The sequence below is a fragment of the Castanea sativa genome, chromosome 5 (genome assembly GCF_040712315.1).
Source record: "Castanea sativa cultivar Marrone di Chiusa Pesio chromosome 5, ASM4071231v1".
Classification (NCBI taxonomy): domain Eukaryota; kingdom Viridiplantae; phylum Streptophyta; class Magnoliopsida; order Fagales; family Fagaceae; genus Castanea; species Castanea sativa.
This window is the reverse complement of record NC_134017.1, coordinates 2,943,949-2,962,119: the sequence shown is the minus strand read 5'-3', so window position 1 is coordinate 2,962,119 and position 18,171 is coordinate 2,943,949. Positions and strand designations below refer to the sequence as shown.

Below are 18,171 nucleotides of genomic sequence, written 5' to 3'. Positions count from 1 at the left end.
TGGTATGCAACATCCTAATAAAATAGAAGACCAGAAAAGAAAGAAAGAAAAAAAAAAGAAAAAGAAAAAGAAAGAAAGAAAGAAGAGAACACATCAACATGAGAAGAAAAAAGAGGAAAGTTTTCTAATGTCCATAATTGTGCTACAAGTCGTTTGACCAACTTTCAACATATAATTACCAACTTTTTACCATACCATTTTATCAACCCAAATCACACATGTCATTGTCACACTCACACACACAAATTTTACCCTCCTAAATTTTCCATCTATCAATCAAACACATAAAATCTAAACCCAAATGGAAAACTAGCTTTTAACTTCGACCAACTACTCCTATAGTACAACCCAACTTAAACCACCACACTGCAAGTCTGCAGCCATGTTCTACTCTTTCAAACCCTAATCAAACCCAAACCCATTATTAATCCACAAAACAAAACATTAAAAAAACCCAAAAATTAAAATTAAAAAAAAAAATCACACCTTTAAAAAGTTTTCCCACACTTTCTCTCTCTTTCCATTCAAAACAATATATATTTTTTGAGTTCTGTCTCAATATTCCATAGTGAATCTCTTCCGGTGAGATTGGATCTGAGGGTTTTTACAGACCCATCAATCCGGAAGAGAAAAAAAAAATCCCAATTACCTCAGGTTGTTTGGTGATTCAATTTCTGGGGTGGGTTTGTTTGTTTGTTTTTTTTTTTTTTTTGGATCTGAGAAATTTAGGGTTTTTGAAGGGTTTGGTAAGGTGGGAAAATCAGAGAGAAATCTGGGGCTGCCAATGCCATTATTGGTTTGGTTTAGAAAGGATTATTTTTCGGTGGTTTTTTTGAGACCGAAAGGGCCTCATTTTGAGCTCATCAATGTCTTGGGCAGGCCCTGAAGATATCTACCTCTCTACCTCTCTTGCTAGCTATCTTGACAGTATGCTCTCTCTGCTTCTCTCTCTCTCTTGCTTGATATGGTTGATTATGGATATTAATGGTTCAAAGATTGGATTTTGATTTCTGGGTTATGCATGTATTGACCTTTGAATTGCTTTATATGGTTTATTTCTGGATGCTACTAGTTTAAAGATTGAATTTTTGTTTTCTGGGTTATGCATATATTGACCTTTGAATTCCTCTATATGGTTGATTTTGGATGCTACTGGTTTAAAGATTTATTTATTTATTTATTTATTTTGTGTAATCTGGGTTATTAGTGTGTGATTTACCTATGCATATATAAGCCTTTGAACTGCTTGATATGGTTGGTTTTGGATGTTACTAGTTTAAAGATTGGATCTTTTTTTTTCTTCTTCTTTTTTCCTGTGTTGATTTTTTAAATGATGCATGATTCTATGATGTAGATTTTCATGGATATAAGCAAGAAAAAGAGATGGACTGCTAGTTTTATTGACATGTCTATGCTAATGGGTTGTTGGAATTTTGGTCTAGTATGCAAAGGGTCATCTGGGTTTTTGCTAATTTTGTTTTTTTATCCCTTTATATGGTTTTATTAGCAACCAGGAAAATTCAAGTAGTATGCTTACTTGTTGCTCTGAATTTCAAGGTTCAACCTTCTGGGCCCTCTGTTTAGATTTAGTTTCTAGCTTGGGTTATTTGCAGACTTCTTCTGTTAGGAAATGTGGAAATTTCATACTAAAGAAATTTTTTATATTCTAGTGAGATATTGATTGCATGGTTCTATTTTAGCATGTTTGTTTTCATATTTAGACCTTTGCTTTTCCTATGTTTACACCATCTTCCACCTGCAATGCATTTTCAATGGAACTACAATCAAAATGACGTATATTCAAATTGGCTTATAAATTGTTTGGAGCAGTTGTCTCTTCTTGTTATTATTTTCTGTGGTCTTATGCTTATGATGCTGCAGAGAAACTTCTTGTACTTCTGCGAGATGGTCGAAAGCTCTTGGGGATACTCCGTTCTTTTGATCAATTTGGTATGAATTTTGCTACTCTTATTGTGTAGGGTTTCATTAGCTATAATTTCTTTAGTGACTGAAAAATTAATATTCCTCATATTGCAGCCAATGCTGTTCTTGAGGAGGCATGTGAGAGAGTTATTGTTGGTGAACTTTATTGTGACATCCCTTTGGGCCTATATATAATTCGTGGGGAGAATGTTGTTCTAATTGGCGAGCTGGTATGATGGGTTGTTATTTCCTTTCATGCCTGTTCCTTTGTAATACACACCCTTGTGTTTTCTTAAGATTGTTCTTGTTTTTTAGGACTTGGAGAAAGAGGAACTTCCCCCACATATGACTCGTGTTTCTGCAGCAGAAATTAAAAGGGTAAGCTCAATTATCTTGAATCTTGATATTCTTTTAGTACTTGAATTAATGTTTAAAAGAAAAAATTATTGTAGATAATAAAGTATACTTTGATATACATAACCATGGCTCTAGTAGTGGGTTTTCAATTCACCTTGTTTACATAGTTTCCTTTCATATATTAGTTTTGCCCCTTTAAATATATAAGGTTGGATTCAAGTTAAGCCAAGTATAACTTTAAGTATTGTTACACCACTTGATATTTTTTTATTAGATACAAATTTTGACAAATGAACAATTGGATTACATTTTTCTTCTTATATCCACCCTGCTTGTAAAACTTCAAGATAATCTAAGATTAATTATTATCTCATCTATAAATGTTTAAATTTTGGTATTTTAAAATTATACTTATAACTTGAGTTTATGGATTGAATAGTAAATAATATCCAATTGGCATGAAATTTGTCATGCATCCAGCGGTGGGATTTTTTTGAGCAGGAAATCTTATGGTGTGCATCTGCTTGGTACATCAAGTATGTCAAGTTACTGAGTTGGTATAGATGGGACTTGGGAGTTGGTTGAGCTGTGGATAGATTTTTCATTTTTTATGAACAATTTGAGAATGACTTTTATCTGTTTGGGACTATAATGAATTTTTATTTATATGAGACTATGTACTTATATTTGAGTAGGTTTCTTCAATTATAGATGCAGTAACAAATGTAGAAGGTTTTATTGAGTAGTGAAGACTGAAAGCCCAATAGTATTAGCAGATGCTCACATTCCTGTCACTTAAAGGATCACATGACATATTTGAGTCAACTGTTACTAGCTGCTTCCACCAAACATAGGTTAAATGAAACTTCAAAAACCTTGCTTCTGTTATTTTGAAGGTCTACCTTCAAAACAAACTCTTCTGATTGGCTGAGTTGCCACAACCTATGCGATGCTTCTTTTTTACATATTCTCTACCATGAAATTTGATGGGATATACAGATTACAAGGTTCAAATATGAGTACAATTCCCAGACAAGGTGCAGCCTAGTGGTTGGAGGCTTGGTATGAGCTGTAGACCCAATCATCCTAGGTTCAATCCCCCTAGGAGTTTCCCTAGATTACCTGATACACAATTTTGGTGGGTAGGGTTGTGTATCTGTGGTTTACTTCCTAGGGGTTGATCCAAAGGGCCCTGTCTTGGTGAGGTTCCATGTTAAAAGAATATGAGTGCAATACTGCGGAGTTCTACTCTAGCACTTGAAGGTAGTTTGGGAGGGAGATGCAGAATTAATGTAGAGCGCTGATAGTTAGTTTATTCAAAAGAGATGTGGAATCATCTGTGGAAGCTATAGTTCTTCAATATCAATGCGTGGCAAAAAGCCCTTGGTTGTATAGCTAGACCATAGAAGCTTACGCAATAGTTTCTACTAATATGTCGGGGCATTGTCTAGATGATGGCATCTGAAAATTTTGTGCTCAATGGGTGATCTTGTGTGTCATATTTAGTTACCAGTGCAAATGTGAGGTGAGAAGTGATGAATGGAAGCCACATGTGGGACTTTTGAAATTGAGGAAAGCAGGATACAATTAAGACCTGATAGAGAACTGCTTAAAGAAGAGGAATGTGAACAAAGTAAGAAATAGGTATGTGTAATTGGGGAGAGGATATCGCTGTGATACAACATTCTGTTCTAAGCTGTACAGTAGTAAATTTGGAATCTTGCCAATCTGTTTTAGCATGATTTCAAAAAATGTGGTCCGAACCCCCACCCCCCTCCTCTCCCTCACTATCTACGTATCTAAAAATAAATAAGGGTTTCGTATGATAGCCCAGATGTAATGGCATCTTTTGTGGTGTTCCATGTCTATGGTTCGAACCCCTCTTTCCTCTTCCTACTATCTCCTTTCCCAAGAAAAGGGAAGAAACATGTTTTTTATTTTACGAAGAAAGAAATGTAAACCCTTAGAAAATTAGAGGAATAAAAGTTGCAAAGTGAGAGTTTTAGGTGGATAGTGCGGTTCTGAAGTGTGGTTCTGTTTATATTTGGCAAGTCAACTTATACATTGATGGTATATCTCCCATCTTTAGTAAATAACATTGTAATGTCCATATTGTAAGTTGCATCTCTGTTGTCGAGATAAAATGATGCAGGACAACCAGAACAATCAAACAGTAAAATTGAAAGACATAAAAATAAATGGATATGACCTAGGTGTCACCAAGTGGAAAAACCACAAAGAGTTAGCTATTCTTTTCATTCATCAAAATATCAATTATCTCCAAAAAGAGCACAATAGCTTGCTTATATAGGGAAAACTAAACCCTAGTTCTAATTGTTACAAAAAATAATCTTGCTTCCAAATATTAAAATACTAATAGCTAATAAACTACTAGGCTGCTTTTTTGGCTGGATCTCCTCAAAATTTTTGACATGCATCATAATTGTGCAGGCACAGAAAGCAGAAAGGGAGGCTTCAGATCTTAAAGGTACCATGAGGAAAAGAATGGAATTCCTTGATTTGGATTAACGAGGTTTGCTACTTCATGAAGCTCTTCACATGTCGGTCCGCAAATATTATAGCGGCTTTTTTCTTTTCATTTCTTTTTTTAATTTGTTCTTTCTTTCTTTTTCCCCATCTTTTGGCTGGTTGGGTTATGTTAGATCTTAGATGGTCAAATCTTTGGGGATTAGAAATTTAGAATTTGAAGTTTGAATTGTCCAAATTCCTTCTGTGTAATATTTGTTTCAGTGATTACACCATACAAGTATTTGTTTGCTTTAGAAGATTGATGGCTTTAGTTCGGATTTGAAATTTATGGACCATTGCTATGCTTGCACTTGTAATTTGTAAAGTCTAACAGTCTAACCCAAAAAAAAAAAAGAGTGGAAAGCATTTTCCATGTTTATGAATATGATGGCTTTGTAATTTCCTGTTAATTGGTGGCAATCCTTATGTGTAGTTAACAAATGCTCTCAATTATGAGAAATTATTCAAAACAACAAGAGGTTGGCCATGTGGTCATGCCAACAAATAAAAAGAGGCTACTTCTTATCCATCTTTAATTTCAAGGAGTTCACATAGTCATTGAAATCTACAATGGTTAGTATGGTCTAATAGGATGGTGCAATAGGCTTTAAGCAAAACATTTTCATTTCAAGCAAGCTTGAGGACAAGTGCTTCCTCTAAGTCAAGTAGTCTTTTTAAGTTATAAAATGTGTTCAATTATTTTAGCCATGTACTTGCCAATGAGCTTAAGCTCAATCAACATCTTTCATTATGGGCCTTAGGTGGGATGTGAGGTCATGGGTTTAATATATATAATAAAAATAAAATAATCACAAGCTATGTTAGTACAACATTCATTGTACATGTCTAAATCAATTGAGTACTACATGTTAACTATTCATAGCTGTAGCATAGATGTGCTTAGAAATTTGTCTGTTAGTTATATATCATTGTTGTATAAATATTTATTCTATTGTTTTGTAAATGAAAGCTTTTAATAATTGAATGAGAATACTTCCCCACCCGTCAATCAATGGGGTCTCTGTCTTGGAATGCAGCTTTTGATTTATATAATACAAGATAATTGAATAATTTCTCACCAAACTGTGGACTTTTTCTAATTTTACTATTATATGGACGGTTTCACGCAAATAAATTATTGACGATTTGGTTCAAAATTATTAGCCAACTGGTTATCTTTGCATTTCTCAAGGCAACGATACAGGGAAATTAGGTGATTTAAATGGTTGATGATGGCTTGAATGTGTTGTATTACAAAGACAAATACCCAATCCGTTGAAAAATATGTATCAGTTCTTTCTTCTTTCTTTGTTTTAAAGACAATTATGTCGGTAAGTCTCTTATTGTCGAATAAAAAATTTAGTATTCAACTTTTATTTACACTAAAAATCAATTAGTGTCTTGGCTTTTGATACAAAGAAATTATCATGAAATAACTCAATTAGTAAATCATCGAATAAAAAATATGGTATTCAATATTCATCTATATCAAAAATTAATTAGCGTTTTGGCTTTGATGAGAAAAGATAATTATTATGAATTAGTTGATATACGTGTATGGAGAATTGAAAAAGCTGTCACAAAAATTTGACAACTTTTTGAATTCTTGATAAAAAGTTTCTTTAAATGGTTTACTAACATATACCATAATCTTTAGGGCATTCGCTAGTAAAATCTATTTTATATATATATATATATATATACACTAATGACAAGACATTGAGGGTAGGAAAAAACAAATTAGATTCCAAGATACAGAAGGGATTTGCTCAAAAAAAAGATACCAAAGGAAATGCAAGCCAATCACCGACAGTGACTTTCGCCAATCAGCAATTATAAAGAACTAGAAATGTTCAGAAGCTCCCGACTACACTTTTGACCCTTTGTATTTCTCCATCCGTGACACAAAAGCTATCCAATCCGACTGATCAAATAATCCAACTTCACTAGAATGATGATAGGCCAAAATTTGCTGAATAGTATCATTTTAGAAAAAAATTTGGTGAATAGCATACTGTTGAAGTTAATTAGTTAAGTAAACTGTTTTTAGAATTCAAGTTTGATAAACTCAAGTTCCAAGTCGTATGCATCAATACTGATTGGAACTTGAGTTTGTCAAACTCAAGTTCCTGCTCAAATTTAAGTTTGACAAACTCGAATTTCAAAAATAGTCTACTTAACTAATTAACTTCGTCTATGTATTACTTTCCTAAATATTTTTTTAGGAACATGTTATTTGGCAAATTTTGCCATGATAATAGTCTCCGTTTTTTTTTTTTTCATTTTTGTCAAAACTATTTTTTAGTGTAGAAAATATTTTGTTCTCATATATCTAAGGGTCAAAAGGATTATAAAAAATAAAAAGATATTTTCGAAATTTCTTTAAGGGATATATTCAATTTTTTAAAGTGATAAATAATACCTCTTAAAAAAATAAAAAAAATAAAGAACCTATACATAGTTCATGGTCATTTAAAATTTGGTGGTATAAGAAAAGATATTAAATGCTGCGACATAATAGATATCTCTTTTTATATATTTAAAAATTGATTGATGTTATTTCATTTCTTAGTAAGTATGTAACTTGAACGTATTGAAAAATGTATGGGGTTTCATATCATTTAAAATATAATTTCACTAAATAATAGCTAAAACTGATAGTATTATAATACTTGATGCTTTAAATTACGTAACACTTACGTACATCTTTAAGTTTATAAAATTTAAATCTTCCACCAATTTTAAATACAATTTGAGAAATTCGTATTTATGCATTCTTTAGATTTGCCAACAAGTGTAATTCTTTATATTTCTTAATAGCAATTTCTAGTATTTTGTTATCTTTATATGCACGTCAAGAATTTAAAGTTTCTTTTTTCTTACTTTATTAAGCTATGATTGTTTAGCTTATTACTTGAAAGAAATTTTCTTTTGTTAAAAAAAAAAAACACATAAATACAAAAAGATAGCCCCCGGGCATTGTACAACATGTATTTTGAGTTATTATTATTATTGTTGTTGTTAGTTTGGAGAGAAATATTGGGTTGGTCATTATATTGTCCCAAACCTAAGCTGAAAGATTGATTAGAATGCCTGTAGCTCAAGAACAACATGCTTGGCTATGATTATAGATTTGAAGAATAAATAAATGACAAAATTTGACTACAAACTTGGTTGTAGTCTAAAACTACAATTTCTATTAAAATAATTAACATGACTACATATTTTAAAAATTTAATTCTTAGATTGCATGTTGTTTATGATTAACACACATATCAAATTTTGTGTAAATCATAAGTTATTTATTATTCGATTTATAAACTAATTTTTTATGCATAATTTTAGATTACAAAATTGGTGACATAACTATTAATCTTTGATTTTTTGAAAATTTTGTAAACATAGAGAACATAAAAAGAAAATGTAATTCAATGGTGGATTTGTTAAACTTTACATCTAATAAAAATATATTGAGTGGAGTTGAAGCCATAAGCTACATCCAAGTTTATTGTCAAAATTTGTCCATAAATAAATACATTCTTTAAATTACAAGAAAAAAAAAAAAAAACACAATTTGCATGTTAAAAGGGATCACACTGCTTAGATGCCAATCAAATAATACCAACATGATGAGTCTTTTTCTTTTTCTTTTTTTAATTTAAATAATTCAATAGTTACAAGGAGATGAGGGATTTGAATCTTGAATGTCTTTGTTGGAAATACCATAAAATGCCGACTAGTTGAGTTATAAGGCTCTCGGTAACATGATAAGTCTCTTAAATATGTTGGTGGAATTGCTCAAACAAATTATTTTAGATGGAAAAATTTATTGGTACAGGTTAGATGATTCATGGATAAATTTAGAACATGCATTGAGATATTGGAGAAAATTAAAGAACAAAGTTGTTAATCAAAAGCTTAAATCGCAATAGGTTTGTGGTTGTCAACAATGAACAAGTTAATCACAGAACGATGTTTGAACATTTGTTGTTGTTAGAAATTGGGTTGGTTTTGACCCAACCCATAAACCATGGCCCATGGATCGTCCATATGGTTATCTAATAAGTAAGTTTAAATTTTAAATTTAAACTAACTGATATTGATATGAGTTGTCAAGATCAATAGTGGAGTAATTTAAACTTAACAGTTGAATACTTTTAGGGATCACATATCTAATAGTGGATGAATACCTACTAGTATTTAAAGTACTCCCATTAGTCAGATTAAGAACTACAGTAATATTTTTTTCTGTTGATCTGAATTATACCTTCAAATTTTTGAGAAAGCTTTGAAGATTGGGATTGATGTAATGGTGTTTTAGTTGATTTTGTCATCCCAAAAATTGTTGTTAGATGATTTTGTGGAACTAAAGCACCTTCAAATTGAGGTTAAAATCAATTGATGAAACAAGTACACCTCAATATTTGAATGTGAAAACAAAATTTCATTTGGATCAAACTGCTTAGTTTCGCCTGTTTGTTTTGGATTCTCTTTTGGATAGGCCCTGAAAGGAAAAGGAAGTCTGAAATGCCAACAGGCGCCTCTTATTGAATTGCTCATTCAGTGAGAGCTCTTTGTTTTTACAAGAAATTTCTAGCCAACCTTCTTGTAAAATATCTTTTCTTACATCAAGTACTTCATAAAAATGATAACTCTAACAATTTCTTTGTCCTTAACACCCCTCAATTTCCAGGAATTAGTCATAAATTGAAGAATCCATCTAACATTATAAATATTAATGAACTCACTCAAAACTAAAATGACCTAATCAGCCTCTAGACTTTCAAATGGGGAGAGTTCAAGTATAATTATGCATCTTTTTGGAATGCCCTTTCCAAAAAAGTTACCAAATCTTATGCAGGGTCATCTCTTTCTCGAATATCAAAGTAAGGAATGGAGCTGGTTTTAAATAACTTTGCAATATATTTGGTAAATTTAAGCTAATACTAGAACCAGAACAAGAACCCGCATCATTTTTAACCCCTGAAACTGAAGGAGTGATTGGGTGTTTTGTCCAATGATAAATTCCACGTGTCACTTTTAAAATTTTCAAATCTTTTTTTATTTATTTATAGAAATATAAGATATCCTTTAAAAAATCTGGTTGTAAAACTATAAATATTTCCTATATATTCCTTTGTTATCCACCACATTTCAATCAGAAGACCATCAAAGTACCCATTTGCAAAAGGGAAATGAACTAATCAACTATCTAGTACTTTTGCATCCACCTTCTCCAATTACAACTAAATTATCCAAAAATTATAGTTAGATCCAGCCCCCACCTGTAGCAAACCCAACAAAATTGGATTTGAATCGCATCAATTTCAATAGAAAATCTATGTAATCCAATATATTATGACTATGCTATCAAGAACTTTACACTCTTCACTGTGCTTCTTGAACATCTTAGTCTTACTTCCTTTGGATGATCCAAAATCTATACTTGGGTCCGTTTGGATACAGCTTATTGCTGAAAACTGAAAACTGAAAACTGAAAACACTGTACCAAAATAATTTTTAAATGTGTGAATAGTACCGTGGGTCCCATTTTTAATTTTAAAAAATCTGAAAAGTGAAGTTTGTGGGTCCCGTGAACAGTACACGGGACCCACAAATTTGCTGAAAGTCAACAAAATCGGCTACTGTTCATGCACAGTAGCATGAACAGTAGCCACTTCTCCTATGAAACGCGTGAAGCAGAAGGGCAAAAAAAAAAAAAAAAAAAAACGCTGAACGCAGACGCCCCTTTTTTCATCCGTATCCAAACTCAGCCTTAGTATTTGGATTATTGTTTGTGCAAGGTGTATCCATTCTTCTTCTTCTTCTTCCCTCTCAATGTAATGGGAGGTGTATCTTGTAATTAATAAAGGGAGAGGAGAAGAAAATGATTCCTGAGGTTTAAATAATAATTTTAAATGGAATAAGTGGCAAAACAAGAGATGAACAATTATAAAATCATAAGGGTCAACCTACCGCACATTTTTGGTATGATGGTCACTTTACGAGTATAAGTGTTTGTGGGGGTGTGAGAAGCAAGAGTCAGGGTTCAAGTCTCCAGGAAAGAACTTTACATACAAATACACTTAGATTAGGCTAAAGTAGAAATTCTATCTTGTATCAAAAAAATCATAAGAGTTAAGTTTCAAGTCTTCGAGGGAGAGTTTCAAACACATATACTTAGATGATGTTATACTAGAATTCTATCTAAGATAAAATTAATTAAAAAAAAAAAACACAAGTGACATGGCAATCCAAGTAAAAATAAATAAATTTTTTGAGCAAATCCAAGTAAAATAAATTTAAGCCAACTAAAATTCCCAACAAATAGCATTTATTTGGTTAAATTCAATATGGGAACATTTAACCACAAAAGTGACCAAACTACACATGGCATTATGAGGGCAATGTGACTAATAAACTAATTGTTATAATCTTTTACCGTTATAACGTGATTACACGAATCAAAGGTTCCAATAATCTGACATTACAATGCAATATAATATTATGCGAACCAAACGTTGGTAACTACATTGTAAAATTCTATTGAGTGAGTTAGATTTTGTCATGTCATCAAAATTTTAAATAGATAATCAAACAATGTTAGTTAATATTTATTTAAATAGATACTAAAATAATGATAGTAAATATTTATTTAAGGATTCTTTTAGGGTGTTCTTAAGACATTTGTTAATAAATTATTTTTAAAAAAAATTTATTCAACTTTTACGAGAAATATAAAAAGCTATAAAAAAAAATCAACTACTTTTTTCTTTTCTCACAAAAATTTGCTAAAAATATTTCAAAGCAAATGCTTTACAGCTTTAGCCTTTAGGTCATCAGTTAACTTTTTCTTTTTATTTAGAAGGAAAAGTTAACGGGATACTCTAAGGGCATTATTTTAAGAAATATTTTTGGAAACTTTTTATGAGAAAAGAAAAAAGTAATTAATTTTTTTGACAACTTTTTATATTTCCCATAAAAATTATATCAAAACTTTCTTAAAATAGTTTATTAACATGGAGGAGGTTTAGGTCCAGTGTCCAATGGCACTGGATCTGTTGATATTATGACACATGTCTATTTTTGAACATATGTCACCATCTGACTGGGTTCAATGCACTGGAAGTATTGGACCTAATTTGAATCCTATTAACAATAAGTTCAAATCTTCTGTTCAACTCTTCGTACTCTATTATATACTCCACAAATAAAAACATGTCTCATGTTCATCTATTTTATTAAATGCTAAATTTATGCCTCCTATTATTTCAATTTCTTAAAATAAATAAATAAATAAATACCCTATCATATTTAAGCAATTGAAATAATAGAATGCATTGTGGAATATACTGTGAAACAGAAAAAGTAAGACAAAAAATTTAGATTCATTAACAATTGTCCTGATGACACCATTAGCAATACATTTATTTAAATAAGAATGTGATAAAATCCAATATAGGAGTATGATCTTAACATTGATTTAATGCAACTAGTTATACACTTTAGCATAGAGTATCTCTCCCAATCATTTAATGCAACCACTAGCCTCACTGAGTTCTTTTTTTTTTTTTTCTTTTTTTTAGGGACTAACCTCACTGAGTTAAACCTTAATTTTTTTTTTTTATTTGAATTAAACCTTAATTATTAAGCTCCAAAAAAATCAAAGTAAGCCAGCACAGCAAAGGAAAGCAAAGCAAAATCCAAAGTACAATAAAATTTCTAAACACTGTGACTCACTCACTTAAAACTCAAAAAGTCTCTTACTTCACACTTTCAGACACATAAAAAACAAAAGGCCGACTCTTCTTACCTCAATTCAGATTTCAGAATCTCAGATCCAGAACCTTCTCTGTGTCCAAAATCTTTTGAATCGAAAAAATGACGTGGCCGTCCGGTTCCTCCCGTACGGTTCTGACCTCGCTGCTGTTGTTGCTGTTGTACTTTGCGTGCAGTGAGTACGTGACGGTTCAAGCGTCGGTGCACGAATATTCCGGCGACAGATTCGTCGCCAAAGGTGGCGCCTTCGTCGTCCACGGCGGCAGCGAGGGAATTTACTCTTCTGCCCCTTCTCACCGCAATTCCACCTCCCTCACCGACAATGGCGACTCGTACATTCGGTATTTTTTTTTTGAAGAATCTGTGTGCTTAGATTTTTGTTTCAATTGTGTGAATTTTGTTGAGATCTGGTGCGAAAATGTGTGTGTGAGTTTTGATGCGAACTGAAATTTAGGGCTGAGAGTGTGTGAACAATGTGATAATGACTGAATTACGCTTTTGAAGAATGTAAATGATACTTCGGATTCTTGCACTAAGTCAAAATTTCATTTCTGTCAATCTAACTGTTACTTTGTATGTATTTTCACACTTAGATGTTGAATTTGGCGAATAAAATTGATGAGAGATAGAGAGAGAGAAATGATGGAAGAGTGATTTGATTCGAGTCGAGGGAATGAAAGTGAGATCTAAAATAACACCTTTAGAAGTAGTAAAAAAAAGGACATGTTAATTAAGGAGATTATTGAGAGTATGATTTTGGATAAGATAGAATGGCGCAAAAGAATACAAGTGAATGAATTCCGATTAGTTTGTTGAGGATATATTCTTGACCTTGTAGTTCTGGAACTAAGGCTTTGGGCGCGTTTGTATAAACGGTTGCAAAATTGTGTTTTGAGTTTAAAATGAGTGTTTATAAAAAAGTTAGGAGTAGTTGCTGTTGCAAAATAGAGTTTTGGCTTTTAAAAACACTCTTTTAGGCTCCCAAAACACCTAACCAAATGGACCCTTTGTATTGTTGTAGTTGAGCGAAATTGATCACAACTTGTTACATGATTTAACTGTGGAATTTGTATGAAATAAAGAAAAGGGTTGTGTGTTCTTTCAACATGCTGTTTATAATATGCAAGAAATTTTTTGAATTTTTGTACTGGCGAGGGCATTAGTGTTCTATGGATAAGGGTGATGCAGTTTTAAGTGTAGCTTTTAATGAAGTTGATGGTGTTCATTTTACACTTAAGAGAAATATATTGATAGAACTAGCATACACTTTTAACATTTTTTAACATTTCTCTCTTGCATTGTGGTCTTCATGGTTGAATTATTTGTTCCCAATGCCTGACCTTTTGTGGTAATATGAAACCAGTTTTGAGAAGGTTAACTTCCGGAGAGGCAAGGAGTTGGCTAACTTCAGCTCGGGGTTGCTGCACGCCATTGTTTTTGAGGTGGAAGATAGAGAGACGATTGGGGGTTCAGCCTATGGGGGTCAAAGAGCTGTTTGTTGCACAGCAGATCTTGCAAAACTAGGTGTCTGTTCAGAAGGAGAAATCATTCACCGCCCATCTACTGAGAATCCTGGTTGGCCCAAAGTGTTTGGTGTCTCATTTGAATTAGATGAAGAAGTTGCAACGTTGCCATCGAAATCTATTGAGATAACTAAAACTGGAATGTATAACGTGTATTTCATTCATTGTGATCCAAAGCTTAAAGATTTGACTGTGGAGGGAAAATCAATATGGAAAAATCCTGCTGGTTACTTACCTGGTAGAATGGCACCACTTATGAATTTCTATGGATTCATGTCCTTTGCTTTCGTGATACTTGGGATCTTTTGGTTCTCTCAGTATGCAAGATTTTGGAGAGAAGTTCTTCCATTGCAGAACTGCATAACAATAGTGATAGCACTGGGCATGTTTGAGATGACTCTTTGGTATTTTGAATATGCTGAATTCAATGAGACTGGAATCAGACCAACTGTAATAACCATGTGGGCTGTCACCTTTGGCGCTGTTAAGCGTACGGTAGCTCGTTTGATAATGTTAATGGTTTCGATGGGCTTTGGTGTTGTGAGACCTACCCTTGGTGGGCTTACATCAAAGGTGATCATGCTTGGAGCCACCTTCTTTGTGGCATCTGAAGTTCTTGAGTTGGTAGAAAATGTTGGTGCAATAAGCGATCTTTCAGGAAAGGCAAGACTCTTTTTGGTTCTTCCTGTAGCAGTCTTGGATGCTTTCTTCATTCTTTGGATATTTACTTCCCTCTCTGCAACTTTAAGTAAGCTTCAGGTACTTGGTTTGCATCTTCTCTTATTCATATTTTATTATGTTTCTTGAAGATCTTATGGTTTTGATGGCTACTTCTTTTGTTCCTCAATGCTAAGTAAGTGGGTCATAGGCAGAACAGAGTAGTGTAGGACATGGCCTTTCTGTTGTGTTCTCAAATTGAAAACAAACTAAGCATCTATATAGATGGATGCAGGTATCTTGGAAACTCAATAACCAAAAACAAGCTATTTTTTGTGTCCATAATAATAGGAATCAACATAACGTTTTCTCAGAGTGCTTTGTACTGCACCAACATAAATGTGTTTGGTGTTGTTTTTGTAAAAATTAAGAGAAAAATAGAAGATTGAAATCCTGAATGTTCATTATTTGTCTCTTGGTTTGTAATCTTCCCTACACCTGTCCATTACCAATAGGACCTGACAATTAAACTCTGTGAAACCTTTTACCTGTTAGTGCCTTATATGCTGGAATTGGGTGGGTTTGCTAAGCCCTAAGCTTCATTAATGCCTCCTCTTCTTATTTTGTATCTTAATAAACAAATATCTAGATGATGACTTTTATTTGCTTATGTGGCGTGACAGGCTAGACGGATGGTTGTTAAACTGGATATTTACAGGAAGTTTACAAATGCTTTGGCTGTGGCTGTTATCGTGTCTGTGGGTTGGACATGCTATGAGGTAATCCACACATTGGCACTTACATATGTCTAAGAAGTAAGAAGATTAGGAAAAGACTGTGAACTACTAGCATTTTCAAGAAAATTGTTTTATCTGCCAAATGACTTGTTTGACTACTAGCTGAATCTAAATCATATATGGAAACTTGGTAAATGTGAAAGAAGATGATAAGAAGTTTTCATTAAAACTCACCAGTTTTAATTGCTTTATTTATATGATCCTCCCTTTATATATAGTATAGATTAGGTGTTCAAATGGATTGAAGTAATGTTTTTATGATGGATTGGAAATGGAACTAGGTGCTCTACCATCATTCTAAATCCTATATAATTTTAGGACAGGTTGGAAAGGAAATTCCCAAACCGGATGGTACGAAACTATTTTATTCTTGGATAACTAAGCTTTTACTTTATGCCTACAAAGGTTGGAAAATTAGGATGACTATTTTTTTGGATCACTTTTTATTCTAATCCCGCTCTCTTTGGTAAATTTGATAACATGGTCACTTGTTATATGATTCTCAACTTTGTATTTGCAGCTTCATATGAAGTCTTTTGTAACATATTTCACAACTTTGTACTCTGCAGCTTTATTTCAAATCAATTGATGTTTACAACGAGAAGTGGCAGAATGCATGGATCATCCCTGCATTCTGGCAAGTCCTGTCTTTCTCTCTTCTTTGTGTCATATGTTCTCTCTGGGCGCCTTCTCAGAACTCAACACGGTAAAAGCCAACAAAAAATAAAAATATTTCATTTTTAGGTCCAAACGGCACACATCTTGGTTAAAGAACTCTATTCCCACTTGTTTTTCTCTTCTTGACAGATACGCTTACTCTGACGATGGAAGCGAAGAGTTTGACAGAGATGATACAACTCTGACTCTTATAAAACCGGCCCCATTGCCTTCTAATGACTTCCGAACTGCACCTGAAGCTAGATCAGTCCAAGACAGCAATAAATTATCAAATGGCGATTTGGAAGAAGACAAGACCGAGTAAAATTTAAACCCATATGCTAGTTTATTATTATCATCATTTACAATCCTCAGCTGCTCCCCTGAATCCAACGCTAGCATGTATACAGGAGTAGGGATCACGATACGAAAATTCCGAGTTGCGATTGTCACATGTCTTCTGTATTTAAATTATCCTTCGTTAGTTTTGTTTTCTATGTATTTGTTAAATTGGTTATTGTATTGCTTATTTATTGCTGTAAACGAAGGAAGAGTCAATGGAGATTAGTGGTATGATTAAATAAAATTAATAGGTTTATTTGTTAGGAAAATTCCTTAAGAGAGAAATTTTGTTGAATGGAATGATTTGAATTCTGCCTAACTAACTGACGACTGATATTTCTTCTTTGTTGAATGTCGTTTTCCTTTTTGATTCACGTAAACCAATTAGTCTTCTTTCTTTCTTTTGTTTTTAAACCGCACGTTATGTTTGTCCTTGCAAAATTAGTGCATGTAATTTTGGGGACCAGCCATTGTGTTCCACGTCTACATCTAATCTCTATAGCATCTGGGTTCAACATTTATAATTTGATAAATTCTGTCTGGGCTGGCAAGGCAAAGCATTGCTCTTATGAGTTATGACATGGATGTCATGTCATATAAGTTTCTTTTTTTTTGGTGAAATGTCATATAAGTTTCGCTGCTGCCTTTTATTGACTCTGAATACTTTTCTTTTTTTTTTTTCTTTCTTATCTTGGAATGACGTGGATACTGCACAAAGAAAGGTGGAATTAGATTGTGTGGTTGGTAGCTTGCTTTAAAAACTAAAACGAGATGATTGGCATTCGTGTCTTGGTTTGAGCTTTGAGCAGCCATTAGGAATGGACTTTTTGATGCTTTAATCCCACCATTAAGGTCAATTCAAGTCTCTCACGCACTTCAACTAACTACGAAGCCGTTTGGGTACAGCTGAAACAGTGCGTATACGTTTCAGCGTTTTTTTTTTTTACCAGCACCCTTTGCATTGTTTATAAAATATGAACAGTAAATTAAAGTAAATAAACACTATTTTATGAGGGTAAACAATAACTAGAAATTTTTTTTTTTTTTAGTTTTCAGAAAATTTAGTAGTATTTAAAACAAGAAAAATTTCCTATTAGGGATGATGACCTATGGTATTGGTAGAAGATTTGAATCCCAAATTTTCATTGAGATCTTTGAGGACTAAAACCCACTAGATTAACTATTCAACCCTTGCGATTTTACCATTAAAAATAGTTTTTAAAAAAAACCTTCAAGATTTATTATTTATTTGAGTAATTATTATGTACTCTCAATGATATGATGTTCCTTCTCATTCATAGCAGACCAAGGACCACAGATTTCTCTGTTCAATTTCTTCTATTGCTTGATAAAACAATTTGGACAACGTATACGGACAAGTCAAGCCGTCCATTCATGGGAGGAATTTTCCTATTTAATACTTCTATTGACTGATAAAATAATTTGGACAACATGTCAATCTATCCAATCCTTATTTCTATTTCGTGATGCATCCAACTATCTAAAACTTTAGTGGAAAGCTAATTATAAAATTTGCAACTTGATATCATGTTTTTACTTACACAAGACCTTTCTTGCAGGGTTCATGATACTTGAATTTGTTAATT

General features: G+C 32.8%; 2 protein-coding genes across 2 annotated transcripts; both read left to right on the top strand.

Moving 5' to 3' along the window:
- The first annotated feature begins 318 nt into the window (after positions 1-318).
- On the top strand, positions 319-5,105 carry LOC142636607 (sm-like protein LSM1B). The gene is made up of 5 exons (XM_075810879.1): positions 319-927; positions 1,882-1,950; positions 2,038-2,153; positions 2,239-2,301; positions 4,732-5,105. The coding sequence occupies exons 1-5, from the start codon at positions 867-869 to the stop codon at positions 4,807-4,809; spliced, it is 387 nt and encodes a 128-aa protein (XP_075666994.1). The 5' UTR covers positions 319-866; the 3' UTR covers positions 4,810-5,105.
- A 7,446-nt stretch (positions 5,106-12,551) lies between these two features.
- Positions 12,552-16,833, top strand: LOC142636783 (uncharacterized). The gene is made up of 5 exons (XM_075811080.1): positions 12,552-12,929; positions 13,952-14,870; positions 15,452-15,547; positions 16,135-16,271; positions 16,373-16,833. The coding sequence occupies exons 1-5, from the start codon at positions 12,691-12,693 to the stop codon at positions 16,545-16,547; spliced, it is 1,566 nt and encodes a 521-aa protein (XP_075667195.1). The 5' UTR covers positions 12,552-12,690; the 3' UTR covers positions 16,548-16,833.
- Positions 16,834-18,171: the final 1,338 nt, after the last annotated feature.

Bases quoted from the DNA above. Each gene is read 5' to 3' on its own strand.
- LOC142636783 (XM_075811080.1), top strand. From the start codon at position 12,691: ATGACGTGGCCGTCCGGTTCCTCCCGTACGGTTCTGACCTCGCTGCTG. The intron at 15,548-16,134 runs GTAATCCACACA...TGTACTCTGCAG, and splicing joins TGGGTTGGACATGCTATGAG to CTTTATTTCAAATCAATTGA. The intron at 16,272-16,372 runs GTAAAAGCCAAC...TCTTCTTGACAG, and splicing joins CCTTCTCAGAACTCAACACG to ATACGCTTACTCTGACGATG.
- LOC142636607 (XM_075810879.1), top strand. From the start codon at position 867: ATGTCTTGGGCAGGCCCTGAAGATATCTACCTCTCTACCTCTCTTGCT. The intron at 1,951-2,037 runs GTATGAATTTTG...CTCATATTGCAG, and splicing joins CCGTTCTTTTGATCAATTTG to CCAATGCTGTTCTTGAGGAG. The intron at 2,302-4,731 runs GTAAGCTCAATT...ATAATTGTGCAG, and splicing joins CTGCAGCAGAAATTAAAAGG to GCACAGAAAGCAGAAAGGGA.